The sequence below is a fragment of the Callithrix jacchus genome, chromosome 21 (assembly GCF_049354715.1).
Source record: "Callithrix jacchus isolate 240 chromosome 21, calJac240_pri, whole genome shotgun sequence".
Lineage (NCBI taxonomy): Eukaryota > Metazoa > Chordata > Mammalia > Primates > Cebidae > Callithrix > Callithrix jacchus.
The window spans coordinates 49,726,106-49,754,077 of NC_133522.1; the positions used below are offsets into that span (position 1 = coordinate 49,726,106).

The 27,972-nt window shown below is 47.7% G+C and overlaps 1 protein-coding gene and 1 long non-coding RNA gene across 9 annotated transcripts in view; one reads left to right on the top strand and one right to left on the bottom strand.

Annotated features, from left to right (window-relative positions):
• LOC144580679 (uncharacterized) overlaps positions 1-27,972 on the bottom strand; it is a 218,943-nt gene that overhangs the window by 73,485 nt on the left and 117,486 nt on the right. The gene's annotated exons all lie outside the window — the stretch shown is intronic.
• Positions 1-27,972, top strand: part of TRAPPC10 (trafficking protein particle complex subunit 10) — a 94,843-nt gene that overhangs the window by 44,797 nt on the left and 22,074 nt on the right. For 7 of the 8 annotated variants that reach the window (XM_078358709.1, XM_078358710.1, XM_078358707.1 and 4 more), the window contains 10 exons: positions 104-215; positions 3,914-4,161; positions 15,207-15,353; positions 15,918-16,032; positions 17,408-17,484; positions 18,536-18,627; positions 20,330-20,470; positions 20,778-20,890; positions 25,562-26,076; positions 26,971-27,112. In XM_078358709.1, coding sequence (XP_078214835.1) covers positions 104-215; positions 3,914-4,161; positions 15,207-15,353; positions 15,918-16,032; positions 17,408-17,484; positions 18,536-18,627; positions 20,330-20,470; positions 20,778-20,890; positions 25,562-26,076; positions 26,971-27,112 — 1,702 coding nt within the window. The remainder of the gene's footprint in view (positions 1-103; positions 216-3,913; positions 4,162-15,206; positions 15,354-15,917; positions 16,033-17,407; positions 17,485-18,535; positions 18,628-20,329; positions 20,471-20,777; positions 20,891-25,561; positions 26,077-26,970; positions 27,113-27,972) is intronic. The other variant, XM_078358711.1, reaches the window with a different exon arrangement.

Here is a 27,972-nt window from a genome sequence, read left to right on the forward strand (position 1 = left end):
CTGCATGCCTTTGTCTGTTGTAATCTTTAATGGCTATTTATTGTGTCTTCCATAAGTTGATTTACGTTTTTGCTTTTTTAAAAAATGTATCTTGGGTGAATAGGAGGAGCTTGCCTTTGTTTTCGAGATGCTGCAGCAGTTCGAGGATGCCCTGGTGCAGTACGACGAGCTGGACGCCCTCTTCTCTCAGTACGTCGTCAACTTCGGGGCCGGGGGTGAGTAGCGGTGCTTCAGTGCCTCATCCTTCTCTTAGCGTGCCCTTCTCCGCCTGCAGATGGTCTCGAGGCGGCCGTTCATCTACCTGATGAGCGCACATCTTCTGTGGTTGTTAATATGTTCTCATGATTCCCAGAGGAAATGACGTGAGAATTAAGAATAGTCGTTTTCAGTTTTAGAAGAATCTTAAGTAACAAAAGCAATTAAGAAAGCTGTTTTCCAGGTATGAAATGCCCTTTCTGCAGCTCAGTGGCCTGCCGGCGATGCTTCCGGTTCTGTCCCTTGTTAGAACCAGAGGGGACAGACGTCCCTTTCCCTTCTGTCCAGGGGTTGTCTTCGGAATGCTCAAGTGCTCATTGCTGTGAGCTCATACAACACCCTTGGGTGTTCATCTTTCTTTCACACTTTGAAATAATACTTTAAGTTCTTTTAAAATTAAAGAGTTGGCACAGTGAAACCGTGCACCAAGAGAAACATTGGTCACTGTCCTCGGTGTTTTTGCTGATGCTTTCTTTCATGAAAGCAATGCCATGTTGCGTAGATGTTTCTCTGCCTCCTTCTTCTTACCCACCGCCCATCGAGGGCATCTCTCCAGGTTAACAGGGAAGGTTTGGAGTTGTTTCTGTTGCAGTTGGGATTCCTGGCTCAATTCTGTTCCCTGGTATTGGACACTGGGTTCTTTTCTGCTTCTTGTTACCACAGGCAGTGCTGTAGTGGGCATCTTTGCCAATGTCCTTTTGGAGAACCCTTGTCGCCATGTGTAAAAGAAGGAGTAATTTCAAGGAGCCCCAGTGTCAGCTGGAGGACCTGGAGGGAGATGAAGTATGGGAATGGTCAGTGTTAGCTGTGGGCACTGTCCTCACTCTGGACATAATCAGCGGTGCTGGTGGACACTGGCTCGTAGTGCTTACGAAGTTCAGGTCTGGAAATCTCACTCTCCTGAGATGCCAGAAGAGACGTATAACCAATGTCAGTGTTTACTAAGTAAAAAAACAGAAGAGATAAAACTCTATTGCTTTATATTTCATGTATCCAATTTATTTATTTATTTGTTTAGAGACTGAGTCTTGCTCTGTCACCCAGGCTGGAGTGCAGTGGTGTGATCTCGGCTCACTGCAACCTCCGCCTCCTGGGTTCAAGCGATTCTCCTGCCGCAGCCTCTCCAGTAGCTGGGATTACTGGTGTGTGCCACCACACCCAGATAATATTTTTATTTTTACTAGAGACGGGGTTTTACTATGTTGGTCAGGCTGGTCTCAAACTCCTGGACCTCATGATCCGCCCATCTCGGCCTCCCAGAGTGCTGGGATTACAGGCGTAAGCCACCACACCCGGCCTGTTTGTTTATTATTTATTTTTGAGACAGTGTTTCACTCTGTCCCCCAGGCCAGAGGGCAGTGGTGCGATCTCGGCCCAGTGAAGCCTCTGCTTCCTAGGTTCAAGTGATTTTCATGCCTCAGCCTCCTGAGTAGCTGGAACTGTAGGTGCACACCACCATGCCTGGCTAATTTTTATATTTTTAGTAGAGATGGGGTTTCACCATGTTGGCCACGCTGGTCCTGAACTCCTGGCTTCAAGTGATCCTCCCTCCTCGGCCTCCTGAAGTGCTGAGATTAAGGTATGAGCCACCATGCCCAGCCTATACATACATAGTTTTTAAATATCTTACTTTTTTTTTTTTTTTTTCATGGAGAACCCCTTTGAAAGAATTCCTAGAACTTAATCAGTTTATTTAGGTTTTTAATCAAGAAATTTAAAACTGCCAATCAGAGTTTCTAATACCATGAGATGAGCAGGTTGACAACCTTGAGGCCATATCATAAGAGCTTGCAAAAGTTGTGTTTAACCTGTACGTTCTAACTGAGGGCATTTGGTGGCCTCGGCAGGCTGGTAATCACAGGTCCATATACATACACAACGTTGAGTAGAGTACTAAGTGTCATTTCTAAGATAAAGACCGTATGGTCCCTGGCAGCAGAGTAGGTGCTTGGAGCTTCAGGGACCAGGCACCCGAGTGGATGTCAGTGCATGTGGGAAAGGGCCTTCAAGGCTGAAATAGCTTACGTATTTCCGATATTTCACCTAATGTATTTGTTTTTTTCTGTCAGTTTTTACCAAATCTGGGGCAATTTAAAATCCAAAAGTAAGCCTGGACCAAGTTTTGCCGCTGAGTAAGATGGTTCATTTTTGTTGTTTCATTCAACAGATACTTAGGGACCACTGTGTGCCAGGCACTGTTCTAAATACAGGGAGGAACAAAACAAAATGCCTTCTTTATGGCACTTATATGAAGGGAAACTGGCACAGAAAAGCAAATCTGTCCCTTGTCGTCCATAGTAGTAAGTTGGAGCTGTAGAAAGGGGCTCAGGAGAGGGATGGGACGGTATGTTCCGTTGGAGCTTAGGGCATTGGGGTGGCCTCTCTAGGGGGGCGGCACTGGCACACAGGCCTGACAGAAACGTAGGAGTTCCCCGTGAGAATCCTGGTGGGAGGGGAGCCTAGCAAAGGGAACTGCTGGCGCTGGGACGGTGGGCACACGACACTACCACATCGCACTGCCACACCTCACTGCCGTGTGCTCCAGCAGCTCTGAGGAGGAGCTCACGTCAGTCAGGGGAGCATTACCCAGCATTGGCACATCAGGTATTTAACCATGTCGGGATGCCATGTAGGAACGAGCTGGTTTTGACACCTCACTATTGGAGTGAGAAACATACATGAAAATGTTATTTTAATAATGATTGATGGACTTGTTATTCTACATTGTTATGCTTTTTTTTTTGAGACGGAGTTTCGCTCTTGTTGCCCAGGCTGGAGTGCAATGGCGCGATCTCGGCTCACCGCAACCTCCGCCTCCTGGGTTCAGGCAATTCTCCTGCCTCAGCCTCCCGAGTAGCTGGGATTACAGGCACGCGCCACCATGCCCAGCTAATTTTTTGTAGTTTTAGTAGAGACGGGGTTTCACCATGCTGACCAGGATGGTCTCGATCTTCTGACCTTGTGATCCTCCCGCCTCGGCCTCCCAAAGTGCTGGGATTACAGGCGTGAGCCACCGCGCCCGGCCTGTTATGCTTATTTTGAGATGATATTTGAGTGTTAGGGGTGTAAGGAAACCTCTGGGAGCCCTGCTGACATTTTTGAAAAGCAATCATCCTTTTTCCCTTCTGTGTGCTGCTACCAAGTCCTCCCTGTTTCTTCGTCTAGGAGCTTGACTCAGGGAGGTGATGTGGTTGAGTTAGGGAAATGAGTAAGGCACATGTAGTCTAAGGAAGACCAAGAACACCAGGATGGTCAGAGCAGGCTGCACTCCAGCCCACAGGTGAAGATAATGAAGCTCAGCCACGCTGCAGCCCAGGACTAGAGCCCTCCCTCAGCCTGAGATGGCCTGAGCTTTCCTAACCCTGCAGCCTGTCGGTCTCTGAGTGGCTTCCCGACCTGTTCAGCTCCCACCCGTGATTTTCTGGGCATGGTAGGGTGGCGTGCCTTGTTGCCTGGGTCATATTTCCCTCAGCTCGGGTGTCAACGCTGGGAGCCACATGGGTGCGCATCCCTATCCCTAGACCAAGAGTGGGGTGGGCAGTGGTCATAGAACAACTGGTTATGAAGCTGCCTGTTTGCCCACCATCCTCAGCCTGAGCAGGAAGCTCAGGAAGGTGAAGTACCCGCAGTCAGCACCTTTCATGATGTGTTTGTTTAGATGGTGCCAACTGGCTGACTTTTTTCTGCCAGCCAGTGAAGAGCTGGAACGGATTGATCCTCCGAAAGCCCATAGATATGGAGAAGCGGGAATCGATCCAGAGGCGAGAAGCCACCCTGTTAGATCTGCGCAGTTACCTGTTCTCTCGCCAGTGCACCCTGCTGCTCTTCCTACAGAGGCCGTGGGAGGTGGCCCAGCGCGCCCTGGAGCTGCTGCACAACTGTGTGCAGGAGCTGAAGCTCTTAGAAGTGAGTTGGCTCTTTTCCCCATTAACCCATTGCTTGATTGTGCCAGCAGGAAACTGGACCTTGAGATCACAGCATTGAACTGTTTGCACTTAAGAAAGAGTTTCCTTTTCTGAATGTCTGTAGTGGATTATTTGCTCAGTTACCTTTACATTGATGAATTGCTCAAAAATAGAACTCTGCTCTCAACATGGGGAGTTTGTGCTGGTCCAGAGCAAGCCTCTTAGCTGAGCTGCTCAGTGAGGCTCCCTGGCTGGCTGCGGCCTGCACTGCTGCGTGAGCAGCCTCCACGGGAGGAGTTGCTCACCTGAGGGACACGCAGAGCTCGGTTTCGCATGTAGACGTTTTATTTTATTTCATGTGGACATTTGTTTTATTTGTCTTTTCAGATAAATAGTTTCGCACATGGCCATGCAGGTATAATGTGACTGACACACAGCAGGCTATGCCCCATTGATTGGTGGCACAAAGCTTAATGGAAGATATGTCATCTTACTACACTTACTACACTCCTTCCCTCTGGGCAGCAAGAGTTCACCTAAGCCTAAAGTCACTGCCCACAGGACGGGGTGTAGAGACCGTATCTAGCCCGGTGACTCTTGCTTCAGTGTCCTTACTCAGAACAGTTCACACACGACTTGAGGATTCGTGTACACCCCTGCCCCGATCCCCCGATCCCCTGATCCCCTGGCTAAGGTCTCCTGAGTCAGTGGTCAGATTCTGTTTTGTAAAGAAGGAAACGAGTCTGGAAGTCATAGGCAGCTTACCCAGAGTCGTACAGCTGGCTGGTCCTAGAATCCAGTCCAGGGGAGTGTCCTTTTGGCCTGCACAATTGAGTTCGGAGGGGCACCTTTTAAAGAAGGACTGAAGAGTAGAAGCTGTTGGTGGGGATGGTGTTTCATAATAGAGGAACATATTTTTGTGTACTTGGTTTGAAATAATTTTAAGAGATAAATGAAGATAAATATATTTTAGTTAATTTCAAAAGGAGAAATTCTTTCTTCAACGCTAAGCTCTGTACTAGCCCAAGTCACAGACTCAGAAACTTAAGCATTTTTATCAAATGATTTTTCTTCCCCTAATCAAGAAAATGAGGAAAAGCCACATTTTCCATCTCGAAGTGACAGTCTGGGCTGCCGATAATCACATGGATTTAGAGACTCTTTTTGGGTTGCTCAGCCCTAACTCTGCAGGTTGGGGATGGGGCTCTGAGGGGACCCCTTCATTCCTAGAGCTGGGCTGTCTGTTTGTGTGTGCCCAGGGATTTCACCTGATTTGAGATTTTTGTCCTACTAGTCGATAGGGGGGAGGTATTTGAGTTCAAATGATTCAGACATGACATCTGAGCGAACGAGGTGGCCCCAGGAGGGCTGATTGGAAAGGGCTGTTGCCCAGTTTGGGGCAGGTTTAGGAAGCCTCGGAGGATGGTGCAGACTCAGTCTCTTTATTGCTGGGCCCTGCCGATTCATGAACGCCAGGATTTAACATCTCAGGTTGTTTTTCCAGCCTCAGAAGGTTGTCTGGGAATAGCATGGCTGCCATCCTGCAGCGGGAGGAGAACAATCCCCATAGCCAGGCAGGGCCAGTGCAGTGGGCTGACCCCGGGGCTGTGCCCTGCAACTCAGGGGGCCACTGGCCCAAGGCATTTCCACAAGGAGGGAAGTGGGCACCTACACCCACCCCTCCGTCCTTCCCTCTGAACTCCTCCAGGCACTCTGGAAGCTGGAAGTCAGGGAGCCCCCTGATGTGTTATATACAGCTCCGCCAGCAGAGAGCAGGGCGCCGAGATGTGGAAAGTGGATCTGAGAGGCCAAGCAGAGACGTCCTTTTCCTCTGCTGGCACTAGTGTGCTTGCCCCACCGTGGCTGCCCTTGTGCGGGCATGTGCAGGTGGCATGGAGGCCTGGGGAGCAGCAGCGTAACACTCACTGTTAATGGTGCTGCACTCACTCCTGGCAGAGCTGCAAGCTCACCTCCTCCTGTGGGCCTGCCTTCTGTGGAGCAGGCTCTTAGGGACTTCTTCGCAATTCTCCCGAGTTCTGGAATGCCTGAGGCCATTGTGGAAGGAGGTGGAAGTAGGTCTGTTACTACCAAGTGCCTGGAAGGAGACGTGTGTAAGCAGTTGAAGGTGTGGGCTCTGGACTTCTGGGAGCGCCAGGGTTCGCAGGAGCCGCACGGTCTGTGGCCTCTCTAGGCCCTCATCCGCACTTGTGGGAAGTCACTGAGGCATTTTCAAGGCTTTGCATTGTGTGAGGAGCTTCTTACCCGTGCTGTGCTTCCGGAGCCCTTGTCTTTGCGGAATGAAGTTGTCGCCTGGACCTTCCCTTGAGGGGAGGCTGCCCCATTCCCTTTAGTGCTGTTGATTGTGCTTCTTTGCACCGTTGAGTGTCTCTAGTGAGGAGGTGGCCAAAGCCGAACGCTGGATTTGAGGCAAGGACATGCCACCCACTGTTGACTTTCTCACAGTCTTTCTACGCACCCACTTCCTGTGTCCTCATCTCCTTCTGATGCATGCAGCTGGACGCCTCTCCTTAGCACGGCTGTGCCTGTCCGTCGGCTTCCCGGGCCAGAGAGGACAGCCTCTCTTGTCGCTTGTGTTGAAGCCCACACAGTCCTCTTGGCACACTTTGCTCCTGTGTTTGAGCGACACTGAGGTTCACACCGTTTATTTAGAGGATTTCACCAGTAACTTCATGTCAGAAGTGTTTCTCTTTCTCTCCCTTTTAAAAAGTTTTAAAATTTTTTTGTAGCGACGAGTGTCTCGCTGTGTTGCCCAGGCTGGTCTTGAACTCCTGGGCTCAAGTGATCCTCCCTGCTCACCTCCCGAAGTGCTGGGATTCTAGGCCTGAGCCGCCATGCCTGGCTGTGATCTTCTCTCTTGTGCAGTAGTTTTTACTCCTATCTGGTTGTTGAGGGCTAGAGTTGAGCAGAGGCTGGGGTTAGGTGCGCCACTTTCCAGGGGGTGGCTTACAAACCATGTCCTGGTAACATCCTGGTTGGTTTACCAGTTGATTTAAAGTACCTCATTTATTTCAAGAGAATGGGAGGCAACGAAGTGGCCAGCTGTGATGGAAACGAGCCCTGCCTCTGCTGTAGGGGTTGGTCCACACTCCAGGGGCAGCGAGGGCTGAGGTGGGGAGCAAGATGGCCTGATAGAGGCCTCTACCCTGTGGGTGCCACCTACTAGCCTTGGACCCACTCCCTTGATGGGAAGCGTGTAGGAATGGAAATTGTGCCTTCCCTGCACCCCAGCTCTGGGGTAGCACCCCTGAAGTGAGGCCAGTTCTGCGTGAGTTCAGGACCCTCCTTCACAGAGTGTTTCCTCCTCTTTTTCTGTAGCAGTTTCTTATTTTCCCTCCATTTACAAAAGTTGGGTGTTTTCTTTATGAAAATTTGGAGAATGCAGACAAATATACAGAAGAAATGTTGCTTTTGCTCACAGGAAGACGTTCCCCTTTTTGTCTGTGGCCGCCTTATGTGTAGACGAACTGAATTATCTCTTCGTTCCCGTTGGGACATTTGCACTCCTCAGAATTCTTTGCAGTTGCGGTAGTTTGTATCCCTGTACGTCCATCTTGGCGTGTAAATTCAAACAAGTAGAACTGGAAGGTCAAAGATAGGTACGGTTTTAAAGCTGTTAATGTACATTGTCAGTTTGTCCTGCATAAAGGTCTTCCCATTTTCAGTCATGCCAGTGACGCCTGTCTCCCTGCGCCTTTGGAAAGAAGAAAACATATGTTTATATTCTGTTGCCAGATTAGAAGAGTGAGGAAGACACTTTCTAGAAGGCCGGGATGTGTTTGTTACAATGATTGCCCAAGTGATTTTTCTGGGGGGATTTGGAATGTGTTTCATTCAGCACTGTTACCTTTTCTCAGCTTCGGTTCTGGTTATGTAGCAGATGGTGTGAGCCTAGCAGGGTCAGGACACCTTCTGATCCCAGGAGAGTCACCCAGCCTAGCCTGGGACACGGCGGAACTATGCATGGGAGGCCGTCAGAGTTAGGTGGCCACTTTGTGAACAGAGGCTGTGTGTGGCCCGCCTGCAGGTTTGTGAACAGAGGCTGTGTGTGGCCCGCCTGCAGCTTTAACCAGGGGAAGAAGGTTTATAGTCAAAGCTGGCTGGCTGGGATTGGCATTCTGAGGTACAGGCTTGGCAGAGATGTAGCCTGAGGAATGTAGTTTGTGTTTACCAAGGGCTTACAGTGTACCTGACACCCTGCTGGGTGGGCCTGCTTGTGGGGAGGGGGATCTTGTGTGACCCTGAGCCCTGAGGGCCTGAGCTGGAGGAGTGGCAGGAGTGGACCAGAGGAGGAGGGGTGGTTGTGACAGGTATTGCTGAAGAAGAACTGATGACTCCCTGGACAAAAGGAAAGAGAACACAGAGGAATCATTCAAGAAATGTGTCCGTGCCTGCCAGGTACTGTGGGAAGCCGGTAGGGGCAGCACATAAATGAAGAGGAAAGGGCCCCACCTGCCCGCATGAGGCTGCCACGGATCATCAGCACAGTGTCCAGTAGTGACGAAGTGTTGTAGGGGACCGTAAGGGAGGGAAAGGCAGCCTTGCCAGGCGCCTCAGGTCAGCTTGGTGACATTTGCAGGTGCCTGAGAGGTGCTAGGAAAGCTTTCTAGGGGAGACTCTGTGTGAACTCCGTTAGAAAGATTTATTAGCTCGGCAGGTCTTCACTGAGCATCTGTTTTGTGCCAACCATTGTGGTAGTCACTGTATTTTCAGCAGAGCGTGAATAGAATCCGTGGTCTTACGAAGCCTACATGCTAAGGAATGAGCAGGAGGAGTAAAAATTCACCAGGTAGGTGTGGCTGATGGCGGTGCGGGAGAGCGCGTCTCAGGCAAAGGTGGCGTTAGCGAAGGCGCTCTGAAGGAGCCTGGTCTCCTGCAACTTCCGGGCAGGGCAGGGCAGGGCTTGGCGACAATGAAGGCAGATTCCAAAGGTCTTTGTGCGTCACCTTGAAGGTTGCCCTTTGTTCTGTGGCCAGTAGGGAGCCATGAAAGGTTAGGACCTGGTTAGGGAGAGGGCAGAGAGAGGCGGAGAGTTTGGCAGCTTCTGCCATAGTCCAAGGGAAAAGGCAGAGTCCGGAAGGCCGTTGAGGTAGATTTTATTATTATTATTATTATTATTGTTATTAGTAGTAGTAGTAGTAGTTTTTTGAGACAGGGTCTCACTCTGTCACCCAGGCTGGAGTACAGCAGCATAATGATCTTGGCTCACTGGAGCCTCTGCCTCCCAGGTTCAAGCAGTTCTCCTGCCTCAGCCACTCGGGTAGCCAGGATTACAGGCATGTGCCACCATGCCCAGCTCATTGTTGTATTTTTTCGTAGTGATGGGGTTTCACTGTGTTGCCCAGGCTGGTCTTGAACTCCTGAGCTCAAGTGATCTACCCTCCTTGGCCGCCCAAAGTGCTGGGATTACCAGAATGAGTCATTGCATCTAGCAGATAGATTTTAAATAAATGAGTTCAAGAAAATTTTATTTAGTGAATTGATGGTTCTGGGTCCACTGGATATCCATATGCAAAAACAAATCTTGATCTCACCCCATAAACAAAATTCAAGGTGGAGTTTTGATCTAAACATGAAAAATAAAATAAGAAAACTCTAGAGGCTAACATGGGAAAATATCTTTGGGACCTTAGGTTGGCAAATATTTCTTCAGTAGGACATGAAACCTTGATGGTTATACAACAGCTGTGAAGGAAGAGGGTCCTACGTGAGACCACATACACATCAACGCTTCTCTTCACCTAAAGGTACCTGAAGGGAGTAAAGAGACCGTCCGCAGCGCGGAAGAGTACGAACAGTGTGTACAGACAGGAAAGGGCTCTTATCCAGGGCGTGTTGTGAAGAACTCACACACATCAGTGCAGAAAGACTGACAAACCAATGGAGAGACAGGCAAGAGAGGAAATCCAAATGGCCGATCCACATATGAAAATGGGCTGAGTCTCCTGAGTCATAGCGAGATGCAGACTGAAAGCAGTATTAGTGAAGTACTGTCACACCCACCAGAATGGCCAGGATGAAAGGCTTTCCTCAGGTATTAGCGGGAGGGTGGAGACACTGGCGCTCGCTCATGATAGTGTGCATCGCCGTGACCACTTTGGAAGGTTGATTACGGTATCTAACGGGTATTACCATTGCAACACATGCCCCGTGACCCAGCAGATCCACCCTGGTTTATACAGACACGTGCACACACATGCATCAAAAGGCAAGTACAGAGCTACGTGTGGCACTGAGTTACCAGAGCCAGAAATGGGGAAGAACTCAAATGTTCATCTTGTCCAAGGGATGACGACATTCCACCGTGGCCCGGCAGTGCGGTGCAGTACAGTGGTGAACGTGAGTGGATCGTAGTGGGTGACTCTTAGCAATCTCAAGTTGAGCTAAAGGAGCTGGACACAAGAGAGGCATACTTTTTGATTCCTTGTATCTAAAGTTCACTGTGAAGCTACAGCAGTCTGCTGTGAGCTGACTGGCAGGTGATTTGTAGAGGGGCTGGTGACTTGCAGGGGGTTCCTGCGGGAGCTGCCTTCATGGGAGGCACATCGGGGGTTCACTTAGGACGTGTGTGCTTTCCCGTGTGTGGGGTACACTCAGATGGTAGGGATATCACAAGAAAGAATAACAAGAATGCCTTTAATTTTATACTTGGAGGTGGTGAAATGGCACGTGTCATTGCTAATGCAGCAATCAGAAGAGGGGGCTTTAAAAAATTAAACCATATAAATTAGGAATTCACTTAAAAAGTCTGTTATTCATGAAAGGTGATACCCAAATGGCCAAGAAGTGTCTAATGGCCCATTAGGGAAATGTGGGTTTTCTGGAGACAGTGAGGCCACCACCTGGTTCCAGAGTGAGGTGACCAAGCCCCACGCTCTGCCGCTCAGTGTTGGGCTCTCAGGGCAGAGCGGAGGCTTGGTCTTTGTTGCGTTAGATGCTGTGTCATGCTGGGTGGCAGATGCTGCCATAGAGCCATGAGCCTCATGGTGTTGGCTGAGGTGCCCAGTTTCTGTGTCTGTCAGCCACCGTTTAGGAGCTAAGGGGCTGGCACTTGTTTGGATGGCTCAAAGCCATGGCTGTAAAACAGTCTCTTTTCCAGAGTTTGTGGGACTTCCGGTTTTTATTCTCAAGCTGCACTATAATGGGTAAAATACAATTTTTGAAAAGTCCAGCAACTCCAAGTGTTAGTGAGGACATAGAAAAGTTGGAACACACAGGTAGTGATAAATTTGTGTGACATATGGCCGCCTGTAAACTCTTCAGCGGAGTCTAGTAACGCTTAAACATGCCTATTCTATGACCCAGCAATTCCATCCCTGGTGTGTGCCCACAAAAAATGAGGCCAAACAGAAGACAGCACTGAAGGGTTCGTGGGAGCTTGTGAACTAGCAAGAGAATTTGTTTGACTCAAGTTAATTTCCTTGTTCTGTTTCTCTGGGCACAGAGAAAGTTGATGCAGCCATGTTAATGGGCGCCATGTGGACTGCAAACCCCTGATGGTGAGGCTCTGCTCTGGGCCCTCTGGTGGCAGCTCTTGTGAGTGTCCCGGTTCTGCCTGAGCAGCTGGTAGAGGAGAGCAAAGAGTCCTCTAAGCCAGGGCTGCTCCTGCACTCTCTCTACCCTTCCCCCACCCAAGCTCTTGCATCTCTGCTGCAGCGATGCTGCCGGGGGAAGAACTGGTACTGCCTGTGTTCTGCTTGAGTAGCTGTGCACTCAGGGCTGGGGGCGTCTTCTGAGTCTGAGAAGGTGTCCCCACTTGAGGCGGAGGTAACACTGCAAATAGCTTCACCCATAGAAGCCAAACACTGGAAACAATGCAGACACTTAATTAGAATGGATAGGTAAACCGTCACCAGATTGCAGGAAGGTTTAATAAGCAGCAGTGAGAAAGAACCGGCTGACGGACTGAGCAAGGCTGACCCTTAAACATACTGTGTTGAACAGTAGAAGTCACGTGTGTGAAGGAGGATGTGCTTTGTGATTTCATTAGGGCCAGAAGGAATCGATGGTGACAGCAGTCAGGATAGGGCTGCCTCCTTTGGGGTGGGTCTTGACTGGGAAAGGAACTGGAGAGAACCTTCTAGGACAGTGGACCCTGCAGGGTAGTTTTACTGCTTGATCTAAGGTGGTGGCTACGTTTGTAAAAATCGTTGACCTCTACATTTAGGGTTCGTGCCCCTCGCATCCCTTGTTGTATATTTTGCCACTTGTTTTTTCAAAGCAATGAAGAAGTATCACTGCAATTAGGTTTTAAATAAATTTGTTTCGTCAACATGTCTGGAAGCCTTTGGTCCTACTGTGGAAGGTCTGGCTGCTGCTGGGCCCACCTCAAGTCAGGCCCTTGAAGGTATAGAGGAGCAGCAGAGTGCCCGGCCCCTTTGGGGCGTTGCCTGGGGTTTGGGTGGGAGCTAAGGGTCACACACAGTAAGTAGTAATGGAAGAGGCAGTGGTTCTGCAGGGCGGCACTGCAGGAAGGGTTGTGTACGCCACATCCCACACCACATTCATATGCATATCTTTTTCTCCATAAAAACTTAAATGTAAAATGATGTGTGGTAGGAAATGTAGGGAGCTGCGATTCTCCTGGGAAATAGAGGCGCTTGCAGCATGGAGCCAGTGAGAACTCACAGCAGTGACCAGGGCAGGTTCCAGGCAGAGTCTGCACTGTGGGGGGTGTAAGTTCCGGACGGAGGGGGGCCGAGGTCACCTTCAAGTTTCCGTTATTAAATGAAAGCCTGCCCTGTTCCTTGGCGTGGGTGTGTGCGGGACCTGCCTGCTCTCTCCTGCCTCCTCCAGGCTGGAAGTTGAAGGCAAAGTCTCAGCAGCCAGTGGCTGTCACTGGGTTTTACTGTTTTTACCCCAGAAAAGTTGCTGCTACTTTTTTAATACTGTCCTCGAAGCTTACCAAAGCGGGGCTTGCGCTTTGGAGAAAAAAAAATACTGAGAACTATTCTGTAATCATACCAGGCAATAATTGATGCCACCATTTGCATTTTGGTGGAATCATTTGGGATCCTTTCTGGGGTGCACCTGTGCTGTCTGCCAGGCAGTTCCTCAGCTCTTGGCTGCTGCTTTTCCCTGCTGACTCAGTTCAGTGCCTGGTCACGGAGCCACGCTGGTGCCCTGTCTGCTCTTCCTTCCACACCCGGCGCCCTCTCCCGCTGTGTCCTCATGCCCTCGCCGCCTTCCTTCTGCACCCAGCTCCCTCTGCTGCAGCTCCCCGCTGTGGCTCCTGGGCTTCATCTCCCTCCTCTGTGGATGCATCTTCACCAAAAGCACTGAGCATCTTCCTGCTTTGCAGGGTCTCTCGTCTCCTAGGAGGTCTTTCTGTTAACCAGTGTGCGCCCGGGGTTGGGAGGCGGTGGGGTGCAGAAGCTTTCATGAGCTGGGTCCTGATGGTGGCAGCGTCTTGGGAGATGGAAAGTATCCCAGATCACCTGGCACCTGGGAACCAGGTGGACCTACAAGGTGCGGTCAGCCCACTTCAGGCCTGCTCTGGTTTGACTGATGAGGACGGTCATCAATTGGAGAGACAGGCTCCGTCCAGGATCTCAAAGCTGCATCCCGCTGACTCACTTTTCCATGCCTGCCTTCAGCGTGATATGTTTGGGTGACAGAGTCGTGCGTCTTTATAAAAGTAGCTTCTGATTGTGCAGTTTTTTCTACGCTGATTTTTTTCCCCTAAAAGATTTTGTTTATCTCGTCTTTGAAAAATTGGGCTTTTTAGCTTTTATGGGAACATTTGATGGCACTCGTTGGTTCTCCCTTGTGGGTTCCAGATCCTTGATTTGTGTTCAGGGTGCCTTGCAAGAGAGTTCTTACCGGAGTCAGTTTTCCCGGCACTGGCAGCTCGCCACCTGTTGATTGGTGATTTGAAGAGCACTGGTGAACACGTCACCAAAACTAGATACATCGTGAAGTTAGTGCCACCAGGAAGCAATCAGCATTGCCACTTGCAAAGTGGAAGATGCCATTTGATTAAGAGAAACATTCCTATTTCAGAGGTGCTAAAATGTGGGGAGACTGCATCTTCTGCAGTAGGCGCCTTTGCGTTTCTGATACTGCTTTTTTGTTTTTTCAGTGGAAAGGCTCAAGTAAGTACAAAAGCAGAGAGGCTAACATAGCGCACTTGAAAGCTCCATGAGCAATAACAGGAGATGCAGCGCCTAGCCAGTCCTACCTCATCTGCGTCCTTGTTCACTTGCCCTGGGACATTTTTCAGATATGCACGTTGGGTTTCACCTCTAAATACTGCAGTGTATGTCTGAGCAATAGGGAGCTTTTTCTCCCAAACATGATTATCCTGCCTTTATCACACCTAAAGAGTGAACTGTAATTCTTCCTATCACCTGGTATTTCTACCCAGTATTCAGTGTCTGCTGTTGAACATGATCTTTCTTTTATTATTATTATTAAAAAAATTTTTTTGGTAATTTTAGTAGAGCTGGAGTTTCACCATGTTGGCCAGGCTGGTCTCGAACTCCTGACATTGTGATCTACCCTCCTTGGCCTCCCAAAGTGCTAGGATTACAGGCGTGAGTCACGGTGCCCTGCCGGACATTCTTGCTCTTAAATATGACCAAGCAGGCATTTGAGGTCTTAGTTTTCCCTCCTGTCTTGACACTAATGTGTGACCAGTCCTCACTCTTAGAGTAAATGATCAGATTTGGTCTTTTTCTAGGCTTTTCCTTTTTTAAGAAATTTATTTTTCTGTGTATAGTTTTTAGATCTAGACTTGCAGAGGTTTTTTTCTTAAAAAGGTTCTTAAAAATACAATAATTGAAAATTATATGTAAAACCTGATAACACATTTGAATGTAGGTCACTGCTTTTCTCTTCCCATGTGAATAGGTGACTAGTGTTCTCTGCCCTTTCTCTCTCCTGTAGCTCTGCAGATCGCAGCACTGTTAGATGGGGTGGCTGCTTGAGGGACAGAGGGTTTTGCACGTTCAGGCTAGAGCATGTGGGGTTGTTCAAGCTAGAGATTTCCTGGAGTGCCCCTCTCACGTCCGTACTTGCACCCCACAGGTCTCCGTCCCGCCTGGTGCTCTGGACTGCTGGGTGTTTCTGAGCTGTCTGGAGGTGTTGCAGAGGATAGAAGGCTGCTGTGACCGGGCACAGATCGACTCAAACATTGCCCACACAGTGGGGCTGTGGAGCTATGCCACAGAAAAGGTGCCTACCTGCCCAAGTGTGGAATGCTCCCGTTGTCTCTGCGGCCATGCCTGGGTGGTGGAGGAAGTCTGCTGTCTGGAGGAAAGGTGTTACTCGTTTAGATCACAGTGTAGCCACGTTAGTGGCCTTAGCAGGCGTCTGGGTGCAGCCAAAGCAGTCATAATTCCCCACTACATGTTGATGTGGTCAGCAGGCAGCAGGCGCTGTGAAAGAGACTCTGTATCCTGATTCGGGGGCACGGAGGGTGGTGCTGAAATGTCACCTCTCCAGGCAGACCTGTGCTGGTGTGTGCAGCAGCTAGGCTGCCAGGGCTGGGCTTGTGCAGGTGCAGGCGGAGCCTGGGGAACTCAGGGAGGTGAAGGGCAGAAGTGGAGGATGCCCACCCTCCAGGCCTCACTGGAGCTGTTGTGTAGGATGTACTTTTATATCCAGATTCGAGTCATTGGGTAGGAAAGCTCAATTTCTTCTAGAATTTAGCTGGATTTGAATTTTTATATTTAAATTCACAAATTCCCTGCTGAGTCTTACGGCAAATTAGCTGAAATTCCGGATTTGTCTTAACAGTTAAAGTCCTTGGGCTATCTGTGTGGACTTGTGTCAGAGAAAGGACCGAACTCAGAAGATCTCAACAGGACGGTGGACCTTTTGGCAGGTTTGGGAGCTGAGCGGCCAGAAACAGGTACTGATTTTTGTATGTGCCTCTGTGAGTGGCGAGGTGGACACTAACAAAAGCGTCCTTTGCAAGTTGGCACATTTAACTCAAGTCCTAAGTGTCATTATTCACCATTTGGAGAATTATATCCGTTGTTAGCTGACTGGATTAATGTAAATATTTTACCTTTTAACAGCATAACGAAATAGTAGAGGGTTTAAGAAATTGGAAGGAATTTCAAAAATGTTGCTGAGCTTCTCCTGGGCTAAGTGACTTTTTATAGCTCATGTTTAAATGCACTCTCTCTGTCTCTGAATTACAGATGATCTATTTTTCTAACAATGTGACCTGATAATTTTTTTTTTAAAGAGACAGGGTCTCACTCTGTTGCCCAGACTGGAGTGCAGTGGCATAATCTTGGCTCATTGCAGCCTCGACCTCCTGGGCTCAAGGGATCCTCTTGCCTCAACTAACCAAGTAGCTGAGACTACAGGTGTGTGCCACCACACTTGGCTCATTTTTTTTTTTTTTTAATTTTTTATAGAGATGGAGTCTCACTGTATTGCCCAGGCTGGTCTCAAAGTGATCCTCCTGCCCCGGCCTCCCAGTACATTTTTTAAATAAAAAAATTGGCCAGGCGCGGTAGCTCACGCTCGTAATCCCAGCATTTTGGGAGGCCAACGCAGGTGGATCACCTGAAGTTGGGAGTTTGAGACCAGCCTGACTAACATGGAGAAACCCTATCTCCACTAAAAATACAAAATTAGCTGGGCGTGGTGGCGCATGCCTGTGGTCCCAGCTACTCAGGAGGCTGAGGCAGGAGAATTGCTTGAACCCGGGAGGGAGAGGTTGCAATGAGCCAAGATTGCGCCATTGCACTTCAGCCTGGGCAACAAGAGTGAAACTCTGTCTCAAAAAAAAAAAATAAATAAATTTCTCCTGGATAATAAGGCTCCTGGAAAGGGGCATTACATTGTTTTAGGTAGGAATAGATGATGATGATTATTTAGCAAGACTGTTACTAAAGCATACCTGATGAGCTGGAAGCATTCTTAGTAAATTGAATGAGTGTTTAGGGGAAATGCACAGTATTTATATTTCACTGTTTCAGCCTGAGACCATTTCAGAAGTAATTTAATTCATTGGAGTATTTGTAATATATATTTCTGAAAGGTCTGGTTCTAAAGATCAGAGAAAAGCATGATACGAAGTGTTTTGACTACTTTACGAATATGTTAATTGAAAGAGAATACATATAATTATGTAGTTGCAATTAGCATTAGCCATGTTTGGAATTTCCATAAGAGGCAGATGAGGTCATCTCCCTGCAGTATGTGAGGGTGAACGTAAACTCGTGTGAATGTACGTAACGAAGAGGGACTCTCGTTTCTTTCTGTTTAAGCCAACACAGCTCAGAGTCCTTATAAGAAACTGAAAGAAGCATTATCATCAGTGGAAGCTTTTGAAAAACACTACTTAGTAAGTATTAACGAGTGTTAAATGTCTATTCCATGGCATACGTGTCTCTAGAAGGCTTTGCTCCATGGCCTGCTGAGTTGGGAAGGAGCTGGTATTAGGGGCCCCTTCTCGTTGGCTTTTTTAGTTTCCTTGGTACCCTTGGGAGTTGTGGACAAAACATGGAATCGTTGTTAGTACCCTTGGGATCATATTAGGCATGGAATCATCTTTGAATATCTACAGCTTTGTTCAAATTGAGTTTGCTCAGATAAAAATTATAAGAAAGGAAAATGAATACTTTTCCTTGTAAAAAGGAGAAATTTGGACTTGGGCAGAGCTGTTGTATTTGATTTTGAAAGATGTAAATTAGCGAAACTTTAAATAACAGTGTAGAAGCATGGTGGCTGAGTGTCATCCCTGGAACAAGGGCAACTTGAGTGTTTGTCGTGCCTGTAATGGCTGTACCTCTTATACAAACAGGTATGAGAAACATCCAGCATGTCACCCAGCTGCGGAAAGTCCTCGGAAAAGTTAGCTGTTTTGGATGAATTTGTGGGTTTCTTTTATTATTATGCTTTATAATTTATATACAAGTTACCAACTTTGATTACATTATGTTACAGAAAAAAACACCAAAACAGATGCAAAGAAAAAAATAATGTTACATTAATAACAATGTCTTTTGCAAGCTGGGCATGGTCGCTCATGCCTGTAATTCAGCACTTTGGGAGGCTGAGGCAGGTGGATTACTTGAGGTCAGGAGTTTGAGACCAGCCTAGCCCACATGGTAAAACCCCATCTCTGCTAAAAATACAGAAAATTAGCCGGGCATGGTGGCGCATACCTGTAATCCCAGCTACTTGGGAGGCTCAGGGACAAGAATCACTTAAACCTGTGAGGTGGAGGTTGCAGTGAGCTGAGATCTCACCTCTATGCTCCAGCCTGGGCAACAAAGCAAGACTCAGTCTCAAAACAAAGAACCCAACAATGTCTTGTGTCCACTTTAGGTAAATAAATGTAGTGTTTGTCTGTCACTGAAAGCTGAAGTGCGTGATTGTTTTCTTCCCCGCAGGATCTGTCTCATGCTACCATTGAAATGTACACAAGCATTGGGAGGATTCGATCTGCTAAGTTTGTTGGAAAAGATCTGGCAGAGTTTTACATGTAATTGATTTTGTACTTTTCTTTGAAATCTAAGCATACAAATAACACGAGAAGATTTGTTATATATGGAGTTAATATAAGGTGTACATAAATTTGTAGATTGAAAAGTGTAGATTCTCTCATCATTTTGTTTTTCCGTTTCTTCTGAAAACCAGTGGAGAGCTTTTGTGCTTGTTACTCTTAATAACTAGTATTGGTCTTTGAGGTTCTTTTATTTAATTAAACAGCTAAATTTTTGTAACTAAGTTTAATTAAAGAATTCTAAGGAAGTATAATGATGAGTAAATTGACGTGTAGATTCTTACATATTTTGTACGTACCATTTCTCTAGTTTTATCAAGTGTTTCTTAAGAGGATTTAAAAACCTCAAGGCTAGTGATGTAAAGTTGCCGCCTGTGTCAGTTTGTGGAAGAGGGTGATCCGGGGATGACTGGAAGAAGCTGTGTACAGATGCTGCAGGGTTTCTGTTCCAGCTCCAGTGCTGAAGTTTGATTCCAGAGAAAAAGACTCCAAATTTAGCATATTGCTAGTATGTTTCATAAAACCAGGCTCTCAGAGAGGAAATCCCAACGGATCATGTGATTACCATTTCAAAGCACTGAAAAGAGATATAAATTATAAGAAAAAGATGTTTGTTTTCATTTTCTTAAAAAAAAAGAAGTGATTGGAATGAGATCTTGAAATCTGTACTCAAGTAATTCATTAGGTGAAGCAAGACTTGAGAATTGATTTGAACCTATGTGAACTGGCTGGAAGGGATTCGTAGATCAGCCAAGTGAACTTTCTGTTTTTCCAGATGTGGTTTGAGCAGCTTAGCCAGTTACCTAACTATTTTATGGCAGAGTCCCAGCTAGAATACAGCGCTCTTGAATTTCCAGGTAGTGTATCTAAGGAGGAAGGTGTTCCTTAGTGAAGCAAGGAGGCTTCCCGGGGCCTTATTAATTTGCATTTTAAGGGCAGGCGGGGCTGTACACACCAGTAGTCCCAGCTACACTGGAGAAGCTGAGGCAGGAGGATCACTTGAGCTGAGGAGTTTGAGGCTGCAGTGAGCTATGATCACGTCACTGTATTCCAGCCTGGGTGACAGAGTGAGACCCCATCTCTTCATAACAGTTGTGCTTTAAACTTTGCTTTGGGGGCCAAGTTTTGCTATTTTAATTCTCCGGAAGCTGGATCCTGTGCAGTGCTCTTTGCCTGAGTTTCCACGTGGCTCTGTGCTCCCTTCCACTTGTGCCTGTGGACTGCTTCTGTGTTTCTGTGCCTTGAGTAGCTAGTATAGACCCGTATCTGGACTTCCCGCCTTCCTTGCTGACTAGCAGCACTGCTGGTGGACAAGCCCTTCCTTCACTTTCTGATTGGCCTTCTTGCCTATCAGCTTGAGATCACGCATGATACACTCACTTTCTTATCCTGAGATTCGGCCATGAAAGTTCCTCCACTCGTGTGTGAAGCCAGGCCAACAACGTGCTGTGTGCTTACCACCACACGCTCCTTTCTCAGATCTTTGCCTGGGAGTCTAATTATGTCGTCCTGAGTAGGTGCTCTTTCTCATGCACTGGGGTGGGTGGGAAAGGGCTATCTAGAGATACTGCGTCTGTCCTGGCATGGGGTCGAGGATGGAGGTCAGGGTGGGAGAGGTGGTGTCTCAGTGTGTTGATGATCCCTAGCTGTAATGAGAGCTACTGTTTCTTGACTTTCCAAGGAGGAAAAAGGCTCCACAAAAGGCAGAAATCTATCTTCAAGGAGCATTGAAAAATTACCTGGCTGAGGGCTGGGCCCTCCCCATCACACACACAAGGAAGCAGCTGGCCGAATGTCAGAAGCACCTTGGACAGATTGAAAAGTATCCTTTAATGTTTTCATGAAGCAGGAACAGTGTTTTCTGTTTATACAGCAGCACTGGCCACAATCGAATGTTTTATACACACCTAATACTAAGGAGAGAAAGTCCTGCCTTATAAATATATGTATTGTATAGAAAATGAATGAAATGCCTAGTCGGTTTTAAAAAATCTAATTTTGAGTTCCTAATAACTTAAAAAAAACAAAAGCCCTTTGGCTTTTGAAGCCTCTGGGAAGGCTGTAGGAGACTTTGCATCCACCTTGCACTCCTCGGGATGAGTCTCCACGCTCCTTACCTTCCGCTCCAGCTACCTGCAGAGCAGCAGCCTTTTAGCCAGTGACTGCCACCTCACCGAAGAGGAGCGCAAGCACTTCTGCCAGGAGATACTTGACTTTGCTAGCCAGCCATCAGACAGCCCAGGTAAGACCAGGTTTTAAGACTTTACTAGGAATGTTTTCAAATATTATAGAAGTAAAAAGAATGCAGGATAACTAACCAACCACTTAAATAATTGCTAACGTTTTGCTGTGTAGCTAACATGTATCTTTGTCTTTCACTTGACTTTCTTCTTTTTGCTTAAAGTCTACGAAACTATAGACCACGTCAGATCATCTAAAAATTAAGGACAGTCTCGTAACCACAACCAAAGAATTGATAAGGTTCTAATATCTACTGAGTAGACCATGTTCACATTCCTTGTCTTAAAATATTTTTATAAATTATTTTTAATAGAGTCCAACAGGGTATCACATATTACATGCGGTTGTTAGATCTCAGTTCTCTTTTAATTTAAAAAAGTTCTTCCCATCTCTCCCCCCCACCCCCAGACAGAGTCTTGCTCTGTTGCCCAGGCTGGAGTTCCATGGTGCGATCTCGGCTCACCGCAGCCTCTGTCTTCTTGGTACCAGCAATTCTCCTGCCTCAGCCTCCCAAGTAGCTGGAATTATAGGCACCTTCCACCATGCCCAGCTAATTTTTTGTATTTTTAGTAGAGATGGGGTTTCATTATGTTGGCCAGGCTAGTCTCAAACTCTTGACCTCAGGTGATCAGCTGGCCTTGGCCTCCCAAAGTGCTGAGATTATACCTGTGAGCCACTGCGCCCGGCCCCTTTTTCTTCATTTTTTTAAGACACTGCTTTTTTTTTCTTTTTAAACGTAACAGCATTATTGTGATATTCACAAACCACGTAATTCACTCATTTGTAGGGTGTAATTCAATGGCATTTAGTATATTCACAAATGTGTGTAACCATTACCACAGTCCATATTATTTTGTTTTGTTTTTTGACCATCTCATTCTGTCACCTAGGCTGGAGTGCAGCGGCCTGGTCCCAGCTCACTGCTGCCTCCACCTCCTGGAATCAAGTGATCCTCTCACTTTGGCTTCCCAAGTAGCTGGAACCACAGGTCTGGGCCACCACACCTGGCTTTTTTTTTTTTCCTGTCACCCAGACTGGAGGGCAGTGGCACGACTGTGGCCCATTGCAACCTCTGCTTTTTGGGCTCCATTGCTCCTCCCATCTCCGCTGCCCATGGAGCTTGAACTAAAGGAGCAACTACCGTGCCTGGATGATTTTTCTGTTTTTAGTAGAGACAGGGTTTTGCCATATCGCCCAGTTTGGTCTTGAACTCCTGAGCTCAAGGGATCTATCCACCTCGGTCTCCCAAAGAGTTGGGATTACAGGCGTGAGCTACCATGCCTGGCCACTACAGTCAATTTTAAAACATATTTATCACCCTAAAAAGAAAGGCCATACTTACCCCCTGCCACTCCCTTCCTGTAGCCACTAAGCTACTGTCTGTCTCTCTAGATTGCTGGTCTGGATGTTTCATATCAACATAGGGCGAGTGTGCCTAATCTGGAAATATGAAATGTTCCAGAATTCAAAACTTTTTTGAGGACCAACATTGACTCTCAAAGGAAATGCTCATTGGAACATTTATTTGGATGTTTAGAATTGGGTGCTCAGCAGTATGTCATGCAAATACTGCCAAATGCAGAACAATCACGAATCCAGAACATTGTCCCGGTCACCTTGGATAAAGGATGCCCAACCTGTAGAATCTGTCACACTGAATAACACACAGGGCCTCTCTACAGAATGATAGCTGCTTGGAAATAGGGCACTGCAGTGGGATACACGGGCTGCAGTAAACTTTGTCCATATTCAGGAAAGGGTTTTTAAAGGGAAAATGAGGATTACATCACTGGTGTGCGGTGGTGACTCCTGGCTACAAGGATCAGCCGGGGTGGCGCCAGTCAGGGTTGGACAGCAGTTGCTGAGCAGCTGTCTTCATGGAAGAGTGTTTTCTATAAAGTTGCCATGGCCTTTATGCAGGGCTGTGGTGTTTGCAGAGTCTTTCATGCATGAGAACCCTCCCTTCATGGCCTTCTCTGGCTCTATTAGTTACGGTTTTTTGTTGTGTTTTTTTTTTTTTTTTTGAGACGGCGTTTCGCTCTTGTCACCCAGGCTGGAGTGCAGTGGCGCAATCTCGGCTCACCGCAACCTCCGCCTCCTGGGTTCAGGCAATTCTCCTGCCTCAGCCTCCTGAGTAGCTGGGATTACAGGCATGCGCCACCGTGCCCAGTTAATTTTTTGTATTTTTAGTAGAGACGGGGTTTCACCATGTTGACCAGGATGGTCTCGATCTCTTGACCTCGTGATACACCCGCCTCGGCCTCCCACTGTTGTTGTTGTTTTTAACACAAGTGACTCCCCTTTGATTTTGACAACTTTCACCCGGCGTCCAGTGTGTGGCCTTTTGTGACTGGGTTCTAGGCTGACCATCGTGTTTTCAAGGCTCATCCGTGTTGTGGCCTGCGTCCGTGCTTCATTTCTTTTCATTGCTGAGCACTCCAGGCCAGTCGTCTTACAGACTGGCCCGCCTTCTGGAATTTGTCGCAGTGTTTCACCGTAGGAGCATCTAATTGGAAGTTAGAGTAAGGTGACATTTATTGCACAGCTTAGCGCCTCACTTTGGTTGATCAGGTGTGCTTATTTACGGTAGTTGCTGTGATACGCTGGCTTATTTACGGTAGTTGCTGTGATACTCTGGCTTATTTACGGTAGTTGCTGTGATACTCTGGCTTATTTGCGGTAGTTGCTGTGGTACTCTGGCTTATTTGCGGTAGGTGCTGTGGTACTCTGGCTTATTTACGGTAGGTGCTGTGATACTCTGGCTTATTTGCGGTAGTTGCTGTGATACGCTGGCTTATTTACGGTAGTTGCTGTGATACTCTGGCTTATTTACGGTAGTTGCTGTGATACTCTGGCTTATTTGCGGTAGTTGCTGTGGTACTCTGGCTTATTTGCGGTAGGTGCTGTGGTACTCTGGCTTATTTACGGTAGGTGCTGTGATACTCTGGCTTATTTGCGGTAGTTGCTGTGATACTCTGGCTTATTTGCGGTAGGTGCAGTGATACTCTGGCTTATTTGCGGTAGGTGCTGTGATACTCTGGCTTATTTACGGTAGGTGCTGTGATACTCCACTTGGGCTAACATGACTATACCGTCGGCCGAGTGGCTTAAACGACAGGCATCTGTTTCCTCACAGTTCTGGAGGCCGGAAGTCTGCTGTCAGGGGGCTGCAGGGTCAGTTTCTGGCGAGGGCTCCCTTCGCTGCTTGGAGACAGCTGCCTTCTTGCGGTGTCCTCTCACGGTGGGGAAGAAGAGAGAGCAGGCTGTCTGATGCCTCTTGTTAAGGAACAGTAACCTCATCCCGCGTGCATCCCTCACAATCTCATCTAACCCCAGGCACCTCCCAAAGCCCGGTCCAAATACCATCACATTAGGGGTTCAGCGCTTCACTGCATGAAAGTTGGGGAAGCACAGTTCAGTCCATAGGCATTACTAACTACTTGGAAACCAGTTTTTCTAGAAGTTTCAGGGTCAGGTTGATATGGTTATTGATTGCTGGGATATATTCACTTATATCCTTCGGGGGCCAGGTGTGGTGGCTCACACCTGTAATCCCAGCACTTTGGGAGGCTGGGGCATACGGATCTCTTGAGGTCAGCATTTGAGACCAGCCTGGGCAACATGGCGAAACCCCATCTCTAGAAAAAAATAGCCACGTGTGGTGGCGGGCACCTGTAATCCCAGCTACTCAGGAGGCTGAGGTGGGAGAATTGCTTGATTCAAGGAGGCCGGGCTGTAGTGAGCCATGATCGTGCCGGGCACTACAGCCTGGGCGACAGCGAGACCTGTCTCAAAGGGAAAACAAAAGCTCCATCTGGATGGCTTTTTCCAGAGCGCCCTGTCATTAGTTTGGCTTTGTAGATTCTTCAGTGTGTCCACACTGATTGTCGGTAGAGCCACAACCACATCTGCTGGTTTGTATTTGACACGATTTGAGTTGTGGTTTTCGTGCCCACATCCTTTGGTATCTCTGTATGAATAAAACATTCCATAATTTTTACTGTTTCTCATGATCTTACGGCATCAGTCGTGGCAAGTCCTTCAGTTGATGATTATTTAATAAATACTTAACTGCTCAGTTCTGCAGCCTTGTGGATTTTCTAGACAAAACCAAGGTTTTTATACAAAGTTCAGCGAGAGAGGGGCCCAGAGGGAACATGAGGTCCTTCCTCCAGTGACCATAGACCTACTGGTTGCTGCCGTCCTGGCTTAGTCAGCTCACTTGGTAGACTGGCCAACACCCGGGTTCATTTCCACGTCACAGCAGGACACTTGGGCATCTTCACTGAGCACATTTTTAAGTAGGTGAGAAAATATTGGAATCCATGGACACAGCTCTAGAAATTGGACTATTTACAAATTTTAGTTTGAAATTGAGAGGTAGTTGACCTGTATTTCTCTTAGGTTTGTCAAAGCAGGCTTGAGAAGGTTAATTTCTGTACATTTTGTGATTTCTAGGCATGATGTGGGCATTTGCTACTGCTTTGCTTTTGACACATAACTTTTTGGGGGTATGAAGATGGCAGGAGCCTGGGCTCAGTGCCAGCGTTGTGCACATCACTGCTTCTTGGTTGAGTCTGCTCTCGGTGATGTTCCTGTGTCCACGGCCTGCTGCCGCTGACTGTCAGGAAGTGTGACTTGGGGAGTCAGTGACGATAATGTATGTTTGCAGGTCATAAAATAGTGCTACCCATGCATTCCTTTGCACAACTGCGAGACCTCCATTTTGATCCCTCCAATGCCGTGGTCCACGTGGGCGGCGTTTTGTCTATCGAGATAACCATGTACAGCCAGATGCCTGTGCCTGTTCACGTGGAGCAGATTGTGGTCAATGTCCACTTCAGCATCGAGAAAAACAGCTACCGGAAGACTGCAGAGTGGCTTACCAAGCACAAGACAGCCAACGGGATCATTAACTTTCCGCCCGAGACCGCAGCGTTCCCTGTATCGCAGAACAGCTTACCTGCGTTGGAGTTGCATGAGATGCTCGAGAGAAGTCCGTCTGACAACTCCTTGAACACAACTGGGATTATCTGCAGAAATGTCCACATGCTCCTGAGAAGGCAGGAGAGCAGTTCTTCTCTAGAGATGCCCTCAGGGCTGGCTCTGGAGGAGGGACCCCACGTGCTGAGGTGCAGCCTTGTGACCCTGGAGCCAGGGGCCAACAAGATTACGTTCAGGACTCAGGTATGCCTTCAGGTTGGGAGCTTCACTTTCAAGTTTATAAAGAAGGGCCATGGAGCTTGCCAGAACTGTGTGGAGTGTGGTGAGAATTGACTAGAGTCCTTCCCTCTCTTACCCCTGTTTTTGTCTCTATCCTTACAGAAAAACAGACTGTTTTCTTTTGTATCTATAGGAATTTCTGACAGTCGATAAATTTTGTTCTTAGATTAAGTTAGCTTTTTAACTCACTGGGTCATTGGATGCAGTTAGCACCCCCCCCCCCCCACCGCCGTGTATGAAAACCTGCGTTTCCAAGAAGGTAGTACACTTTCTCCTTCGTCCTTATTTTCCTTTCGTGGCTGGCGGGTGTCAGAACTGAGGCTTCTCACCCACACTAACATACAGTTTTCCCTCACACAGCATATCCTGTGAGTTCCACTAACAACAGGATTTGTATTGGAGACTATTTGAGTTGTGTTTTCCTGCCAACGTTCCTTGTCATCTCTGTATGAATAAAATAGTCCATAATTGTTTACTTTTTCTCATGATCTTATGGCATCAGTCTTGTGGAAAGTACTATTTGTCATGTTTTTAGTCTAGAGCAGGGTTTAAATCTCATGCTGAATGTCTCTACTAAATATGCTCTTTAAAGAGCATGCCACAAATAGTTTATTAAGTTGAAAATATTAAAGTTAAATTTAACCATCAGTTACTCAGAAAATCATAAATTGAGAGATTCTGAGGGCCTTCTGAACAGCCCAAGCTTAGAAGTTTAGACACAAGAGCCGGGGGAGCAAGAGGGAAAGAAGTCCACTCCTTTTTACAGTTTAGAGAAACGCCTGCACAGTGCCACTGCAGGAAGCTCCTAACTATAGAACTGGGTGACATGGTTTCCAATGCCTGATTTTCTGACCCTAGGCCAAGGAACCTGGAACGTATACACTCAGGCAGCTGTGCGCCTCAGTGGGCTCTGTGTGGTTCGTCCTTCCTCACATCTACCCCATTGTGCAGTATGACGTCTACTCGCAGGAGCCCCAGCTGCACGTGGAGCCGCTGGCTGGTGAGTGGGTCCCAGCCCTTTGGGAGGCACGCTGCTGGGCGGGGGCGTTTCTGAGGGGACCTGCTGAGATGCAGGCTTCTCATAGTTTTTAGCTGTGCCTGCCTTTAGGAGACATTTTGGGTAACATAATGGAAATTGTGCCTGGGAACTAGCTGACTGCGTCTTTTGTTTATCTGAATATTTGTGTTCCTATCATTGGTTTTTCGTGTTTAATAAACATGGTACATCTGAAAATAAGTAACAGAAGAATTAGCTCTGAGAGTGGAAAAAAAGAAACTCAAGTGTTTTTTCTATTGCTCACTCAGCCTAATAATCATTGCAGAGGACTTCTGGGCCCAGGTATGCAGGGGTTTCCCCCTGCCAGCCAGCCAGCAGTCAGCCCCACAGGGGAGTCCTGCAGTTCAGTTCTGGCCGTCTTCTGGAGCCGACACCACAGGGTGAGGGCTCAGTCCCCAAGACAGTCCCCCACTTCCCACATCAACCGCTAGCCCAGGGTTCTTCTGCTTGTGCTCCTGACCAACCAGCTAGAAACCAGGGTTCCCACAACCCCCTTTCTGCGTTTGACTGATTCGTTCCCACAACCCCCTTTCTGGGTTTGATTAATTCGTTAGAACAGCTCACAGAACTCAGGGAAACACATGTACCAGTTGATTATAAGGTATATAGTTGAAGAAATCCGTAGGGTGAGGTACGGGGGAGGAGGTGCAGAGCCTCTGTGCCCTCCCTGGGTGCCACCCTTCAGGAGAGTTCATGTGTTACAGCCGCCCGAAAGCTCTCCAGACCCCGTGCTTTGTTTTCTGTGGAGGCGACATTACACGGGCATGATTGGTTAAAGCACTGCTCACTGATAAGCCCTGGAC